The sequence below is a fragment of the Fistularia commersonii genome, chromosome 2, assembly GCF_037954325.1.
Source record: "Fistularia commersonii isolate RoL2024-O1a breed Wild chromosome 2, RoL_Fcom_v1.0, whole genome shotgun sequence".
Taxonomy (NCBI): Eukaryota; Metazoa; Chordata; class Actinopteri; order Syngnathiformes; family Fistulariidae; genus Fistularia; species Fistularia commersonii.
The window spans coordinates 20230865-20248111 of record NC_141285.1 but is presented as its reverse complement, the minus strand read 5'-3'; the positions used below and the strand labels follow the sequence as shown (position 1 = coordinate 20248111).

Sequence of the window (17247 nt, the reverse complement as noted above, 5' to 3'; positions counted from 1 at the left end):
TGCCCTTCTTAGCTCGCGACCTGGGATTCTACCCGCGGCCTGAACGGCAGCCTGAAGGAGAATCGGATCGAGAGCGGCATGCAAGGGGTGACGCTGAAGATAGTGACCCTGCTGGTGAGTCGTGGGCGCAGAAAAAAACGATGTCAAAAAAACAACATCAGAGCAAAACACATTAATGGATTAATTAGCGTTGCGCGTTACGCTAACTAATTGTGTTACACTTCTCTGAAGAAGACTTCAATATAATACGGGGAATTATCTTTTTAAAGGAAATAGTGTTTACTTAGTATTTAATTCAATTTTTTTTTTCAAATCATCATTAAATGTTTCCTTGCTCTCTAATGCTGCAACAAATTTGTTTCCGCAAAAAAAAGTACGTAGTTTTAGAAAAAAAAAAAAAAAAAAAGCAATTATACACAAGAAAAGGCCGAGTCTAGGCCGAATGTCCGACTGGAGGGGTCAGTGTGTTGCCGTGGCAGGTGAGCGGAGAAGTTGGAAAGACCTTCAAAATTACAGCCAGCCTCCGACTTACCGGCTCCCGAAGCTCCGGAGACTTTAACACACTCGTCTTTATCTCGCGGTGTGTTTACCCCTCGCAACAACCCCCCGCTTCTTTTTCACACATGATTTACCAGAGCCATATTCACACGTGTAAGTTCTGCTAAGCTCTCTCAAAGCAGTCGTGGTGAATCAAGTCCTTCACCCCGCGTGCTGCAACAACCCCGCCGCCGCCACCGCCGTATCTCCTTCAGCTCTCTTCACTCCACCCGTTCCATTCCGCCCTGACACTTTTTCGCTCATAAAGAAGAACAATCACCCGGCGCGGCCATTTTTTTTTCCCAAATGGCAACGTCCACCTTGATGAACTTTCCCGGTTGCCACGGCGAGACACATCGCGGGTCAACAGTCGCGGAGTAAACTGTTTTATTAAGATGAAGTTAAACTTATATCACCTTAGAAGCTCTTCATAAACATGTCACCCCGCAGTTGTTAAGATGACTGAATGTGTCCTTTCCTCAGTTGCCAATCTGGCCGAGGAGATTATGGGGCATCTTGATAAATGACACGCCATGATTAAGCACACACATACTCTTTTTACAGACTCTGATAATAAATTTTGTTCTTGGGAGACCAAGTCTTTGCTACTTTGAAAACTGGTCAGCATTACAATCCTGGCTTTAGATAAATAACAGGAGTCAACATTTATTGTAACAGGAGGAGCCTTTTGTGATGGTGGCGGAGAACATTCTGGGCCAACCCAAGAGATACAAGGGGTTCTCCATCGATGTTTTGGATGCGCTCGCCAAGATTCTCGGCTTCAAGTACGACATCTACCAGGTGGGGGACGGGAAATATGGCACGGCGCGTCCCAACGGATCCTGGAATGGCATGATCGGAGAACTCATCGGCAAGGTGAGAGATTTTATTTTTGTTTTTATCATAATCGGCCAAAATTCGTTGTTCGGATAGAGAATGAGAGCTCAGTTATAAAACTCTTGAGAAGAAAAAAAAAAGTTAATAACAGGCCAAAACAAAGCTTTTTTTTTTTTTTTTTTATATCTACAAAGTGCACTTAAATTTTAGGGAACATCAGAGATTCGTTAAAGTGAGCCTGATTTCTGCCTGGAGATAAAGTCTGAGAACCTCATGTGTCATCAATCTTCTCTGCCAGGGTTCTTTTTCCCATTGCAATATATTTTTTTTTGTACTTTCTTCACTTTGACATCCTGCTGTTAGCCAACTCCTAGCCTCACAGCGAAGACCAATTTGCAGTCGTCAGCTCGATCAATAGCATCGGGTGCAAGGCGGGACCGAGAAGGGACTTCACTAACAGAAGGACCTCCCGTTTCAAGCCGTCTCTTACCACGAATACCGGAAAGAACTCATGTCAATCAAATATTTGTCGATTTTGACCATGTGCTTGAAGCCATTACGCAAAAAGCTTACAGCTTGTCACTCTCACAATATTTTCATTAAGCGCCATATGTATCCAAAGTCTGTCCAATTTTCATCTAACGTAATCAAAAGAAACCCAATTGTGTGGAAAACCATCCAATCTGGCAACACGGATTGAGGCCCTGCTTGACTGAGGTTGAGCAGTGAGCCTTCAGCTCTGACATCTGATAGGCTGCCATAATCATGTGACACGGAAAACCAAAAAAAAATATGGGTTTTCCTGATCCTGGTTTTCACACAAAAATTTAACGCCTAAAGCCGGAGTGATACTATAAATAGTATCAGCTCCAAAATATAAATCGACAGTATTGGTGTATTGATATCAGAGTATTGACACGCCCATCCCAAGTAAATATAGACCCGATATGAAAACTGTCAACAGGCTATAAGAGAAAAATCCAGTAGCAGATTGTTGTGTTTTATCCAGCTCAATGGCTGCAGCCAGATACTCTGAGACCAAAAATACAGACAGAGCTCCTCCTTGGCCAGAAATCACCAGTCAGACAAGAATTATGTTCCTTTCAACTAATTAGGTAAATAGCAATTTTGGTGCGAAATGGCAGGATGATACTGGCTCATGTCGCGCAGGCTTAATTTCAAGATTAGCATGCCAGCAAGTGAACAGGCTTTAATAAGCTCCCTGATCATTAGATTCAAACTCAATATTTTGCAAATGGCAGAATAGTTTTCTGTGTGATATTCGATCTTTTTTTTTTTTTTGGTGCAAAAAACGCCGAAAGGTCATTGCGAGATGAGACGGGGGGATTAAAATGCAAGGGCACAGTGTGCTCCATCTCGTGAAAGAGTTGCGAGATACATCATTCTGACATTTGGACAGATGGTGGAATTGTTGCGTGTAAATGTCTTTCTGGCATACCAAACTCCAGTTCCAGATTCACCTCATTGCAAAAGAGACAGCGTGTCACGTTGTTGGGACAAGAAATGCTGAAAAGTACGGGCTCGTTTGTTATTCTTCGGTTCGCAGAGAGCTGACCTGGCCATATCGGCAATCACCATCACCCCGGAGCGTGAGCGCGTGGTGGATTTCAGCAAACGCTACTTGGACTATTCCGTAGGGATCCTGATGCACAAGTCCGAAGAAAAGATCAATATTTTCTCCTTGCTGGCTCCGTTTGACCTCGCCGTATGGGCATGTATCGCCGCCGCCATTCCTGTGGTGGGCATAATGATCTTTCTGCTCAGGCGCATCCAAGCGGTGCGCTGCCAGAGCGGTGCAGGAGGCCATCCGCCGCCTTCTGTCTCCACCTCACTTCAGAGCGCCATTTGGATCGTCTACGGCGCTTTCGTGCAACAAGGTAGGTTACATGAGTACACACCATGAGTTGTGAGCGGCTAAGGCCGAGCCGATTTTCATGCCGTCAAATGGGCAGTAAGCGCAAAGGTTAACGCTTCCGCCTCACAGCAAGGTGACCCCTGGTTCTAGTCCGACAGTATGGAGTTTGCATGTTTGCATGTGAGGGTTTCTTGAAGGTTGCTTCCCAAAGACATGCCGTAAGTTCAGTGGAGACTCTGAATAGCCCAGACATGTGAAAGAGAGTGAATGGTTACATGTCTCTTTACAACATGTGAATGAATAAAAGAACGAATGAATGAATTAATGACGAAATCTTCTTGTCTTGTCGACTGGACTTCAAATTTCTTCACTTGAAGATGTTTCACCCCCCATTTGTGAGACCTCTTCAGTTCTAATGACCTATGGGGTGTTTACGATTATCGCTCTATGAAGCCTCTCAGATAAGGGGGTGAAACATCTACAAGAGAAAAATTCCAGTTCAGTTGCCAAGACATGAATGTTGTTTGTCTCTCTGACAAGGAAATGAGAGAGTGAATGTTGTATGACTACGAGTTCTGAATAACAGTGAAATTTTGCATGTCTCTATATGACATGAATGAATGAATGAATGAATGAATGAATGAATGACGTGTGTTTTTCTATATGTGACATATGGATAAGAAGGTGATGTTTGTATATCTCTACATGAGCTTTGAAGTGATGAATGAAAAGTTCAATGTCTTGATATGAATGAGTGAATGGTTATTTGTCTCTATATGTGATTCTCTGGTGATGGGTTGACAGCTAGGTGAATGAATAAATGTTATTTTTCTCTATATGACAACTGAATGAGAGAGTGAATGGTTGTATGACTTTTTATGAGTTGTGAATAACAGTGAAATTTTGTATGTCGCTATGTGTGTGAATGAAGGAGTGACTGGTTGTATGTATCTATATGATGTGAATGAATGAATGAAGGCAGGTTATTTACCAGTGACATATGGATGCTTGGACAGGAATATATACGTTTTGAATGTAAGAATGCAAAGGTCACTGTCTAAATGGCATGTGAATGAATGAGTGAACGACTGTATCGCTATTAAATCAATGATTTAAATAACTGTTTAGCATGTGAATGAGAGTGAAAAGTTGTATATCTCTACATGATTGTTGGATGAGTGTGAATAGTTGTTTGTCTCTATATGCAGTCCGCATATTGGATACACTCCAGCGTCTCCGTGTCCAAAATGAGTGACAAAGATACTGAATGAATGAATGAATGAATGAATGAGTGAATGAATGAAACACTGATTGCAAGCATATCCAGTCCAACCGGGAAAGTTGCAACGATAAAGTACTTTAGATATGAGCTATTTCCCAGATCCAGTTTAAAAATAAAAACGGTGATTTACGTGGAACATCTAAACAAAAATGATTCATACCAATTAAAATGCATTAAAAATTTCCCCACTGATAAATAACAAATGCTGATTCAGATGCGAGCCAATTTTAGAATCAGCGCCCACCCTCGCATTTCTTTGTAAAGGTGTCCTTGTCAAGGAGAACATCCCATGTTTAGATCTGGTGGAGATCCAGGTATGTCCGGTTTGGATAAATGACTGCTCCAGCAACTGATGCTGAAGCCTCGACTGCATCTATCATCATCTGGCACGCTGCCTGTGAGACTTTTTTTTTTAAATCGACACCCACCATATTTCAAGACGCTTTGAATTCCGTGTCTTCTCTCCGTCTTTTTATGTGTTTTCTCTTCGCAGGCTTCCGTTCCAAAGTTGCCACTTTTAGTTTCCCTTAAGAGGATTGCATCCCTTCCTCAGGATGACACATAGGTCACTGTGATATGGGTCTGAATGCTGACGCATAAGGTCGCTGTCAGAGAACAAGGCAATCAAACCCCCCCCAATCCATGAAGATTCAATAATAATGTAGCAACATTTGGAATTCTGTTTGTTTATTTTTTTTGCTATACATTACCTGTGCATCAAACCATCCACCCACATGCATACTGAATTTGCAATGCTTGTTCACTGCTTCTTGTTTGTTGTTTTTTTCTTTTGTTTTTGTTCTTGTTAGTCGGAGAAAGGCTGGAAAAAATAATCAGTAACCGTGCAAGAGGACACGCTGCTTTCCTTAAGATTAGAAAGTTTCATCATTTTAGGTTAGAAATAGCACCGCAGTAGACCTTTGCAGTCCAGTAAGATCCAGTTAAGTTTCCAGATGCACATTTCACATTGGATGACCTTAAGAAATCACTCAGAGTCGTATATAATAAAAATGACTGATGCCGCCGTGCTTTGCATCTGACAAGGCCTTCAGTTGTTTTTTTTGTTGTTTTTTTTTCTCCCAAGCTGTCCTGAGGGCGCAGCTGTGTTGTGTGACACTTTCAGACAAATATGTTTTCAATATATTTCACACTCCTGAACCTCCTGGATGACATTTCTATGCCTTTACTTTTTTCAAATTTGGAATCCACTTTATGAGCTGGTTTTATTTGTTTATTTAGCTATAGGACAAATTCTCATTCACAAAGTGATTTCATTACCCTGTAGGTTTTATCAACAGTTATAAAATTGAGAGGTTTATAGTCTAATACACTACAATCGTGATTTGTGAGGGACGAACAAACATTTAGGTGTCTTTGTTTATGGTGACAAACTCTGATGCTCATTAAAATTATGCCACTAACTGTGACTTTGAGATTTTATTTTATTTTATGTTATGTTTTATTTTATTTAGCTTTGAGGTTTTTTACTTTATTTTATTTTATTTTATTTTATTTTATTTTATTTTATTTTATTTTATTTTATTTTATTTTATTTTATTTATTTATTTATGTATTTATTTAATTTATTTTCATTTACTTTTGGGCTGTCTCATCATGCATGCACCATCCATCCATCCATCCATCCATCTACCCCTACATATCCAGAGTGGGGTCGTAGGGGCAGCGGCCGGAACAGTGAGGCCCAGACTTCCCTCTCTCCCGCCAGATGGTCTAGCTCCTGTGGGGGGACCCCAAGGCATACTAAAGGCCAGCCTGGAGATAGCCCTCTCCAATGTGTCCTGGATCTTCCTTGTGGTCTCCTCCCAGATGGATATGCCTGGAATACCTCCCCCAGGAGGCGTCCAGGAGGCATCCTGACCAGATGCCAAAGCCACCTCATACATACTGTAGCTACAAACAACAGTCAGAACCCGTCCCCCACCTGAAGATTGAGGGAGGCTACCCTCTCGTCCACCGGGTTGGTGCCGAGATGGGGGACAATCAATATGTCCACACCTGCCTATCACTGTGGGCAACTCCAGAATAAAAAAAAAAAGGAAAGTAATAAAAAAGAATAAAAAGAGAGCCCAGCCCCTCTCAAGTGGCCTGGTTCCAGACCCCACGTTGTGGGTCGAGGTGACTCCGACTATATCTAGCTGGAATCTCTCGGCCTCGAGCACCAGCTCAGGCTCCTTCCTTGCCAGAGAGGTGATATTCCATGTCCCAAGAGCCAAGTTCCTCAGCCCAGGATCGGACTGCCAAGGTCCCCCGCTCCAGCCACTGCACCCGACCCCCTTGGCCCTTCCTGTGGGCGGTGCGCCGAGGGGAAGAGGGACCCATGTCCCTTTGGGCTGTGCCCGGCCAAGCCCCATTGGTAAACGCTCACCATTGAGCAATGCCTGCTGACCGGTGTCCGGGCAAGGGAAAACTAGGTCCAACGTTTGTCTTCATGTGTTCATGTGTTCTTCATGAGGGTCTTCTGAGCCACTCTGGCTGCTCCCTCACCTGGGACCTGTTTCCCTTAGGTGACCCTTCCAGGGGCATAAAGCTCCTGACAACATAGCTCCCAGGATCACTGGGATGCGCAAACCCCTCCATCACAGTAAGGTGGCAGCTCACCGAGGGGTCACACATGAATCGATTAAGCCAAATTAAAATTATGCCAACAGGTAAACATATCTGCTCATAATACATTCTTTGGATGGGTTGGAATGGGTGGAGAAAAGTGACAAAGGTGAGGCTGAAAGAGCATTGCCAAAAAGAAAAAAGAAAAATGGTGGTGAGACAAACTATGTTGTCTGGTTCAGAGAAAACTGAGGAAACAAGAGGTGACAAAGCTGGAGGAAGCAGATCTGAAGATGCTTTGAATGAGGATGGATGGTTAGAATCGGAGGTGAATCCATCAGAGGGACACAACATGTTAGATGTTCTGGAGATAAAGTCAGACCCAGATGGTGCAGATGTTAGAATGATGCTGAGATCCAAACTTCCATGGAAGCATATTTATGGATGGGGGACAAGAGGATGAGAAATCAGTTGATGTGAGGCACAAGGATGCAGAGGAGTGCTGTGGCGAAAGGAAAATAAGAAGAAACATGATGATCTGTGTCTTTCTGCACAGTTCTCACAGCAGACCGTTTGTCCGTGCTCCTCCACAGGAAGCGACTCCATCCTGGGATCGGTGGCTCTGCGTATCGTCATGGGCAGCTGGTGGCTGTTCACGCTCATCGTGTGTTCGTCGTATACGGCGAACCTGGCCGCCTATCTCACTGTGTCCCGCATGGACAACGCTGTGCGGTAAGAAACACAACATTCTATTACAGTGACTTTTTATTTAGAAAGCAAACATGTTAGGTGATATTTTGTCTGATGAGATTAATTACTTTACCTATGGAAATTGTTTCCAGGGAAATAAACCTCCTCCTGTTCATCGGTGGTGTTTGAACTCAGTGTCATAGTCACAAAATTATGTTTGCAGAAATCAATTATTCATCGCGTGAATCTTATTTTGAAAGTCGCTCTCGCCAAATTAATTCTTGTGTAAAATGCTGCATTTGTGCCAAGGAGGATGTGTCTTAATCTACCGTGTGCATCAATCTCTAAATCGACTTCTTTCTTTGTGAGGGAAGAATTGTTTTGAACGCTCAAAGCACATCATTACGCTTTTGTGAAAGTATGATACAAACATGCGCGTATGTGTGTGTGTGTGTGTAGCTGGAGTACACGCACAGTGCACTTCTGGAGTAATTGTTTGTTTACTATCTGAATGGCTTCAGATAAATCCACACTTTATTTATTGGATAATGTGATAGAAAGTACATTCAGTAGTGAAATGTGTTTTCACACATGGAAACAGTAGCTTGCGATCAGCCAAAAGGTTTTTTTTTTTATTTTTTTTTTTTTATGTATGACTTTTGATCAGAGCGAGCGGTTTGCTAAGCATTGCACGTTTCACCTGTGCAAAAAGCTGGTGTGCGCATGTCGAGGAATATAATCAACCCTGAGTGCAAATAATGTCAACAGATGTTAGAGTAGATGACGACAACATCAGGAAGCGGAGTAGTCGAAACAAATATGAATCTATCATTGCTTTCACCATTTACTGTTTACAGCCTGTAGAATATAAAGTATATAACTATATAATTGTATATATAGGCCTTCACTGATCTCCGCATCACTGCCCTAACATCCTCCTTTTTCAACGAAAGACTGAAAATACGTCTTGAAAAAACAAGAGGTTGCCATCCCAGCAGTGAATGTGGGGAAAAAGAAAAAAAAGATACATATTTATTTAATGATTCTTGAAAAAAATCAATTTTATTTTCTCCACCACAAGTTAAGATGTTGGTTTGCTGCCAAAAACAGAACCGGGAGCCAAGAGAGTCAAAATAACCTTCTTTTCAGATGCATTTTGCAGCATTCCAGTAATGTACATTTGTTGGTGAGTGTGTGTGTGTGTGCTGAAATTACCGGTAATGTGTAGTAATTGCCGCAGATGGTTGCTAAAGCCGACACTTTACATTACAAAAATATCTTTTAAAAAGTTCAAAGACTCGTGGCTTTTTCCCCAGATTGCAGTAGTAAATAAGCCTTGGGGCTCGGAGTGCAGACGGAAAGTACTGCTATTTTTCTCCTCCTACCCCTCAGCGTAAATATATGTCTTCACTCTGGTCTTTACTAAATAAGAGAGGGGAAGTCACAATATTTTCCCAAAGTCCCACTACTTCCATGCAATTTATGTGTTTTTTCTGTATAACCGACTGTTTGACATTTTCACACGTGATGCAATCACGCCGTAATCCTGTCATTCAACGATAAGGCTCGTGACTTGGAAAGAAAAATTTTAAATGACATCATGGTATGCTGAAAAATAAATTTCCTGATGGTTATTCTGCACTACAGCTTTCTCCAAATATATCATAATAGAAGCTGGTAAGGTACAGATACAGTCTGTCACAGTGTATTTTCTTTATGTCTGGATCTGGTTTAATTTTCACAGTTCTACTTGTTGCACGGAGGGAAAAAAGAATTTTACTAAAAACAGTCATGCACAAATTGGATATGATTGTCTCACTGGCGTGAGCTGCGGTGGCTCTTCTCAGATATTTTGATTTTAAATGCTTAATAGTTTCACCGCTATTTCAATGAATTACCAATTTAGATAAGATGACTTTGTCGTGTCAAGTCAAGTTTTTTTTTTTTTTATGGCTCTTAATCACAACACAGTTAAGATGATTTTTAGAAATCCACTATCCCCCTTTGAGCAAGCTCTTGGCAACAGTGGCGATGAAACACTGCTGAAACCTTGGACAGATCCCAGCTTAATGCAAGCGGCCTTCTGTCCCGACTGGTTGGAGTGAGAGATGGGTACGAGAAGGGGTGGTATGCTCATCGGGGCGATCTGGGAGATGTACCACCAAAGCGCAGAAAAGGGGGGGGTTAGAATCACAGCTGGTACAGCAGTTCTGACCATTTTAGCTGCCTCTGGATATAACGTCCAATCAGCATGCAGTGCCGCTCCATAGGGAACCGCCCCTTTTTGGGTGATTTTTTTGTCAGGTTGAAATCCCCCCAAGTTCTCTTATAGACTCTCATATGAAATGTGCTTTTTTTTAAAAAAAAGGCACTTCAATGCTTTTACTATGTGATTGAAGACTCTCAGCCAGAATTAAAAGAACTGTGTACAAGACAGTAGTGAGACCACAGATACTGTCTGGTCTAGAACAGTGACATTGACACATTATCACAGAGATGAAGATGTTGAGGTTCTCTTCGGGAGTGACGAGGATGAATAGGATCAGGAATGAGTCCATCAGAAGGATAGCACATGCTAAATGCTTTGGACAGAAGGTAAGAGAAACTGAGATGGTTCAGTCATGTACAGAGAAGGGATAGTGAATTGGAGCTGCTAGGCAGTAGGTCCAGGGAAGACCAAAGATAAGATTTATGGACGTAGAGGATATGAGAGGATATGAAGTTAGTTGGTGTGAGAGAGGAGGATACAGAGAATAGGGTTAGATGGAGAAGGTTTAATCGCTGTGGCGACTCCTGAAGGGAAAAGACAGAAGGAAAAGAAGAAGAAGGCACTTCAATGCTTTCTCTATGAGTTCCAGGGTTCTATGGGACAGGCACAAATGAGCTATTACTACATATACTATTCACACTGACAGTTACATGGCTATCGCTGAAATGGAACAATTGTAGTATTAATATTCAGAAGATAGTAGTGATGGCCTCTGGCAGGGACTCGGGAGAAGAAATGAACTTTGTGGGGTTGTGTTGCCATGTAAATAACAAATAGGTTAGACTCTACAACAGTAAACAATCATTGACAATGCCGTCTTGATTTGAGGTCCAGGAGTCGTGGCATTTCTGCCCCCAGATTGCACAGGTATCAACCTTCTTTCTGACTTAAACATCGGTCTGGACCATCCGTGATTAATTCAGCATTGACAATGAATATCAGGCGTTCCTAAATCTGATGTCTTTGTCATCAGTGGCTGCACAAAAAAATACTGGAATGCAAATACTGCCCACACGCACAGGAGACTACCTATTGCTCAAGCCATTTTTGTGTGCACAGTATAATTAGCCCTAATTTATCACGGATCCGCAATTTGGGACTTTTTATCGGTGGAGCTGTTGATCCGGACAAAAAGGCACAAAGATTTCTCCAACATGTTCCCAACAACTGTGTTTAACCTCAGCAAATTCAATTAAAATCGGGGAAAAAAATGAAGTTTTTAAAGAATAACACATCACTGTGGATAACAGTATGAAGTTCAGAGACAGGTTTGGAACCGGTGATAAAATTTGCAAAGCGATACTCTTTCTGGTGGGGACGGTGCTCGATCCAAATTCTCCCATGGCTGGTGACTGTGAAAGTAATTAAAAATGATACACATAAATTTGATTCTTACCCAAATTTTTCTGTTACAACTTTTGCCATTTGTTCAAGAAGCACTCTGCTAAAAACATAAAAAAAGCATATGAATATTGTGTTAAATATGTTCATGCAAGTTTATTTGTCAATACATGAAAAATAATACAGGACCGTCTCAGAAAATTAGAATATTGTGATAAAGTTCTTTAACTTCTGTAATGCAATTAAAAAAGCAAAAATTACTTTTTTAAGATATTATAATATTTTGAGATAGGATTTTTGAGTTCTTAAGATGTAAGCCATAATCAGAAATATTAAAATAATAAAAGGCTTGCAATATTTCAGTTGATTTGTAATGAATCCAGAATGTATGAGATTTTTGCTTTTGTAATTGCATTACAGAAGATAAAGAACTTTATCACAATATTCTAATTTTCTGAGACAGTCCTGTAATTTCTGTGGAAAGATAACAGAGCTAAACTGCAACTCTGCTGCCTGGCTGGGGCAGTAATTAAAGGTAATGGTGTTTAAACATTACAGCAGTTGCTTATTCTAAATGCATAAAGTTTAGCATCACGATGACGAACGTCCATTGTTAGGCACTTAGTACTTTTTAGTCGTAAAAATTTCGCAGTCTGGAAGCGTGGGGAGCCACCATCAGCTCAGTTTAGTTTTAACCTGCCTGTTCTGCCGAGTGACAAACTCTGGCGAACTACGTAGATTACAGCGTTAAGGGGAAAATAAATCCTCCAAAATCTTATCTTGTATATATATATGTGTGTATATATATATATATATATATATATATATATTGCCATAGCACATACAAGAATTGCATCACTTGTTTTCACAAGGACATGGATGCAGATACAAGCATGTATGGGTACCCACAGCGAGTGTTGCACGGCCAAAATACCAATGGCGAAAAGGATCTGAAGGGGTCCAGCGGTGCTGCAACGGTTGACAAGTTCAGAGATATATGTGTTTGCACCACCGTGGAGGGATTTAACCCAAAATGAAGGGGAGCCGGGATAAGACTGAGGGGAATACGATATGAAATGACACAGTCAATGATCGGCCAGTCCAAATCCTCATATAGAGACTTGGGAAGCCAACATCAGAAAATTTGATATCGTTTCTCGCCATAAATAAGAAGTTGTATTTGTCAAATGCGGTCTGTCCTACACAGAGATCAAGGTGTGTGTTGAGCTCTTAAGCATAGAACTGTGTCTGCTTGGAATTTTAATCAAAGTAGGCAACTCACTGTTCTGAAGGGGAACAAGGAAATGTAGATGAAAATAAATAACATTTGTCCTCTGTAATCAATGTATGTATTTATGTATCCATTTATTTATTTTTTTTAATTTTGACAACTTCAGAGTACTTTCTCAATATTTTTCATTTTACGTCACTTTTTTCAATTATTAATTCATGCATAATATATGCAGTTCTCAAGGGGATCTTGCACTTTGATAAAAGTAAATCTTATATGCCTCTGTGTATCCATGATAACAAACTGAAAAATATAAATGTTGCACACCGGCTTCATCCAGTTACTCAAAAAAAAAGAAATTAAAAAGGAAATATATAAGACTATATTTATATGTATATATTTCAAATAAAGTATGTGATAAGAATATATTATCGATTATCTAAGTGAGTGAGCGAGTGAATGGTTGTATGTCTATACGTGGCAACCAATCCAGAATTACAACTAACATTTGGGACAATGAACGCTAGGGATAGGATTCCAGTAACCGGGCAACCTTGAGTGCAATATAAGTGATATAGATAATGAATGAATGAATGGATGCCAGAGATTTTACTTCTTTTAGCTTCACTCCCAAAGAGCAAGCAGATCTAAATAAATAGGAAGTGAATTTATCTTTAATTTATAGTTCCACTGCAAACTATAGGCCTGGCACTGTTTCTGTAGTCAGATAAAAGGATAGTATTATCCAGTATTATGCAGAATCAAAGCTGAATGTTTCACTTATTGCCATAAAGCTTGAAGTCTAATCTGTCAGCGTAAGCTGGAGACCATGGAATAATTAATCAGTTATTTTTGTCTCTTTTGCTTTCTTTTTTTTTCCCCGGCAACTGCTGCTACACTGTATTGGCTTCTAATTAAATGCTTGAATTAGTCCAATATCGTCATCTTGAGATAAGATAGTCGATTCCTTTGCTTTTTCAGAAATTGGAGCAAAGACAAACTTACTTGTACAAACAATCTGGTGCTACTTTAATGTCATGATTTTCTAAAGAAACTTTGCTAATGCTCATGGCATCATGTCAAATATACCAACCTACTTTTTTCTGGGTTGATAGCCATTCAAACGACTTTGGAAGGGAATCTAATGGCCGGGACATTGGCATTTAGCAAATATGATGCTGCTGTACAAAATTGGCAATTATCCCTACATATAAAATACCCCCCACTCCATTTCTTATTGCCCAAACAACATCTGCATAATGGACATTTCAGCTAGGAAACACTAATTTTCAAAAATTAAGCTTTTTTTTTCTCATGGAATTAAATTAGAATTTGGCACTGACTCTATTCAGAGTTAATGACCAATCAGAGAGAATAATGCCATAATCGCTCTGCATCTAACCCCTCCCTCTTCCAATCTGGCCATCATTACACTGACTCGGGCTGGCACCATGGTGCTAGGGGGAAGCCGTGGTCGGAGAAAGATTTGGCATCGCTATCAAGCGCGGCAGGCACCGAGCTACAGGTGCAGGAAATTTAGTTGATATAGAGCATGCTAATTAGGGATTTACTCCAATGCGCATAAAACTTATGCTGAGTTATGGGCACATTGCTAGGGCAAAGCAGACCTGGAGGGGTCCTATCTAGAATTGTTAGCATTGGACGATGAGCTATGCACTTGAAAAACAAGCCAAAATCCATAGCGTCGTGTTTATAGCTTGGTAGTCTCTTTTCTTGTCTGATACTGAGCTATCGATTTGGTGAATCCTGTAACTTTACTTTATTAAAACAGTTATCACATTAATACATATTGTATCATTCAACCTCATGAGGTTCATTCATTGGTCAAAAACAGGAGCTCAAGGAAACATTTCATAGAATTTGATTGGTATTGATAACAGTTTTGTTCGTAGTAGAAATAGCACTACAATTCTCAGGTATCCTTATATAGCTCAAGATAATTACAAAGTTCTGATAATATAACAGGTTCTTACTGTTTTCATGATCTTCTTTTCAGATCTTTTCAGGACCTTTCCAAACAAGGGGACCTTGTGTATGGAACAGTAAGGGACTCCGCTGTCTATGAGTATTTCCAGGCCAAAGGCACGAACCCCTTGGAGCAAGATAGCACATTCGCCGATCTCTGGAAGACCATCAACAAGAACAACGGTTATGAACACTCTGTCTCCAGCCCTGCAGAAGGCATCAAGAAGGTGAGATCAGTGCATCATCTCATCGTTGGACTTGTCTAAACATGCTGTCCATGTGGAGATTTCTTTTCCTAAAACGCTATTGTGTTGGGTAACATGAAGTTACGCTAGACACTGAGCAACTGCAGACAAAAACCAGGGGGATCTGCCGAATGATGCATGTTAATCATAATTCAGCCGCCGCTTCTTAATTCACCAGGCCAAATCAGAGAGAGTTTTCAGAAGTTGCTACCGAGGCAGACATGTTTTGATGAATCCGTGATTTTAATTGGGCAGCACGGTGGCGCAGTAGTTAGCGCTTCTGCATCACAGCAAGAAGGTTCCCGGTTTTTATCCCGATGTGGAAGTTTGGATGTTCTTCCCATGCCTGCATGGGTTTCTCAGGTTTCCTCCCAAGGTCCAACAACATGCAGTCGCCCAGTCATGCAAATGAGTTTGGTGAATGGTTCTAAGTCTCTGGGCATGGCCAGGTGAACGAGTGATGACCGGTCTCGGGAGTACCCTGCCTCTCGTCCAATGACAACTGGGATAGGCTCCAGCCTCCTGACTGCAGGATAAGCGGTATAGCTAATGAATGATTTTGATCATAAGGGAATCTGGCAGAGCCTCAGACATTGAGTTACAACAGCTTTTTAGGACTACGGTACCTGCAAACAACAAATTTCAGTAAATATCACACCCGTGCTTTAAAGACACGCTTCAATGGAACTTCAATCTATTTAAATGCGGGAATGTTTTTGCTGATTCTTATGAGAGCAGCTGAACTAATAAGTCAAGCAATTGCTTTTCTCATCACGCAGCCAAGGTAAAACACACAAAGCTTTGCGCACTCACAGTGGATTTAAATCATAATCCGTGATCAAACAGGTTACAGCGGTAACACATCAACACTGCCTTATTATTTAGATGGAGATATATAGATTTAAAAAAAAAACATCAATCAAAACAGTATTGTCTTTCCATCACAAAACTCCAAGCAAAAGTCATTTGAATTTCTGATTTGCTCAGATCTCCCCATTTCCTCATTCCAACCTCGGTTATGTAGGTTGGGGAATATCATTCCTCCAGAATATTTGTTTATGGAGGTGAGTAAACTTGAGTGCCGTCTGTTGTACTAATGAGATCTGAGGTGAAAAGGCTGTGCAGCTGTGTTTGTTGACAGCACAGTCATTTTTGGTAGAAGTGGGACATAAAGACACTACAGGGTGGTGAGCAGATCATAGATCCTGGAGGATTCCGCGCAGATTTTCATCTGCGGCTGTTCTACATCCACGGCTAACGCCCTGGGCTGCAGCTCATGATTGTATTTTTTGAAAATAAGCTACATAAAAAAAATAAAAAAGCAGGGATTTTTCTAACACTTTGCAAAAATATACGGTGCTAGCCATTTTATAGAAGTGTTGTAATGAGAGGAGCAACGTTTGCTTTTTTCTTTTTCCTGCGTATTGTTTCTTCTGGGTAAACAAAAAGTCTTTGCAATTCATGATCCTCCTAATTCAAGGAGGAAAACTAGGGAAAATGTCATTTCACAGTATATCTGCAACCTCATTAGAACTCTCACCACAGTGGGCATCCTCTGCTCTTTGTGCAGAGTCGTGAAGAACCTCAGGCCCACAGTCCTTCTGGGGTAACTGCTGTAACTGTTGTGTTATGAAACTATTTTCTTCAGCTACTTACAACACAGATGAAGGTTAAAACGCTGCACTCCAGAACACTGGAATTAACTTTAAAAGCATTTAGTCATTCATTCACTCATCATCTATGTGGCTTAACCCTCCCTCAGGGTGGCAGGGTTGTTGGAGCCCATCCCAGATGTTATTGGGCAAGATGCAGGATTCATCCTGGATCGGTCAACAGTTGGTTAAAGGGCCCATATATAGAGATATATACCGTTTTTTGTCAATGGAAATATGTGAAATGATTGCAACCCTCTTACTCATAGTACGATGGAAGTATGTGTACGTGTGTATGTGTAATGTTTTGGTTTAAATTCATTAGTTTACGCCATCTTAGCCCGCTTCAGTGACATCAAGCAATGGGCAGAGGTGGTACCAACTAACACAAGAGGTTTTAGCTGAAAGCGTTCATAATCTCTCACTAATCAAAACAGAAATATATCGGTAACCTCAATCGAGATTTTAATCAAATACAAAACGTAAATATGCAGTGGCTTCTTTGACTAATTACAACACAGATGGAGGCCAATGTCTAAAATGCTTCACTCTGGAAATCTGGAGTTAATTATAAAAGTATTCATTCATTCATTCATTTACCCACTATTCATGTGGCTTGACCCTCCCTCAGGGTGGCAGGGTTGTTACCCAGGAGTCTATCCCAGGAGTCTATCCCAGCTGTCACTGAGCGGGACGCGCACAATGACACCCTGTACCGGTCGCCAGTTGATTAAAG

The 17247-nt window shown here is 41.0% G+C and overlaps 1 protein-coding gene across 3 annotated transcripts in view; it reads left to right on the top strand.

Annotated features, from left to right (window-relative positions):
- Nucleotides 1-17247, top strand: part of grid1a (glutamate receptor, ionotropic, delta 1a) — a 292750-nt gene that overhangs the window by 267939 nt on the left and 7564 nt on the right. For all 3 annotated transcript variants that reach the window (XM_086172135.1, XM_086172144.1, XM_086172127.1), the window contains 5 exons: nucleotides 13-114; nucleotides 1216-1413; nucleotides 2942-3272; nucleotides 7691-7829; nucleotides 14646-14841. In XM_086172135.1, coding sequence (XP_086028261.1) covers nucleotides 13-114; nucleotides 1216-1413; nucleotides 2942-3272; nucleotides 7691-7829; nucleotides 14646-14841 — 966 coding nt within the window. The remainder of the gene's footprint in view (nucleotides 1-12; nucleotides 115-1215; nucleotides 1414-2941; nucleotides 3273-7690; nucleotides 7830-14645; nucleotides 14842-17247) is intronic.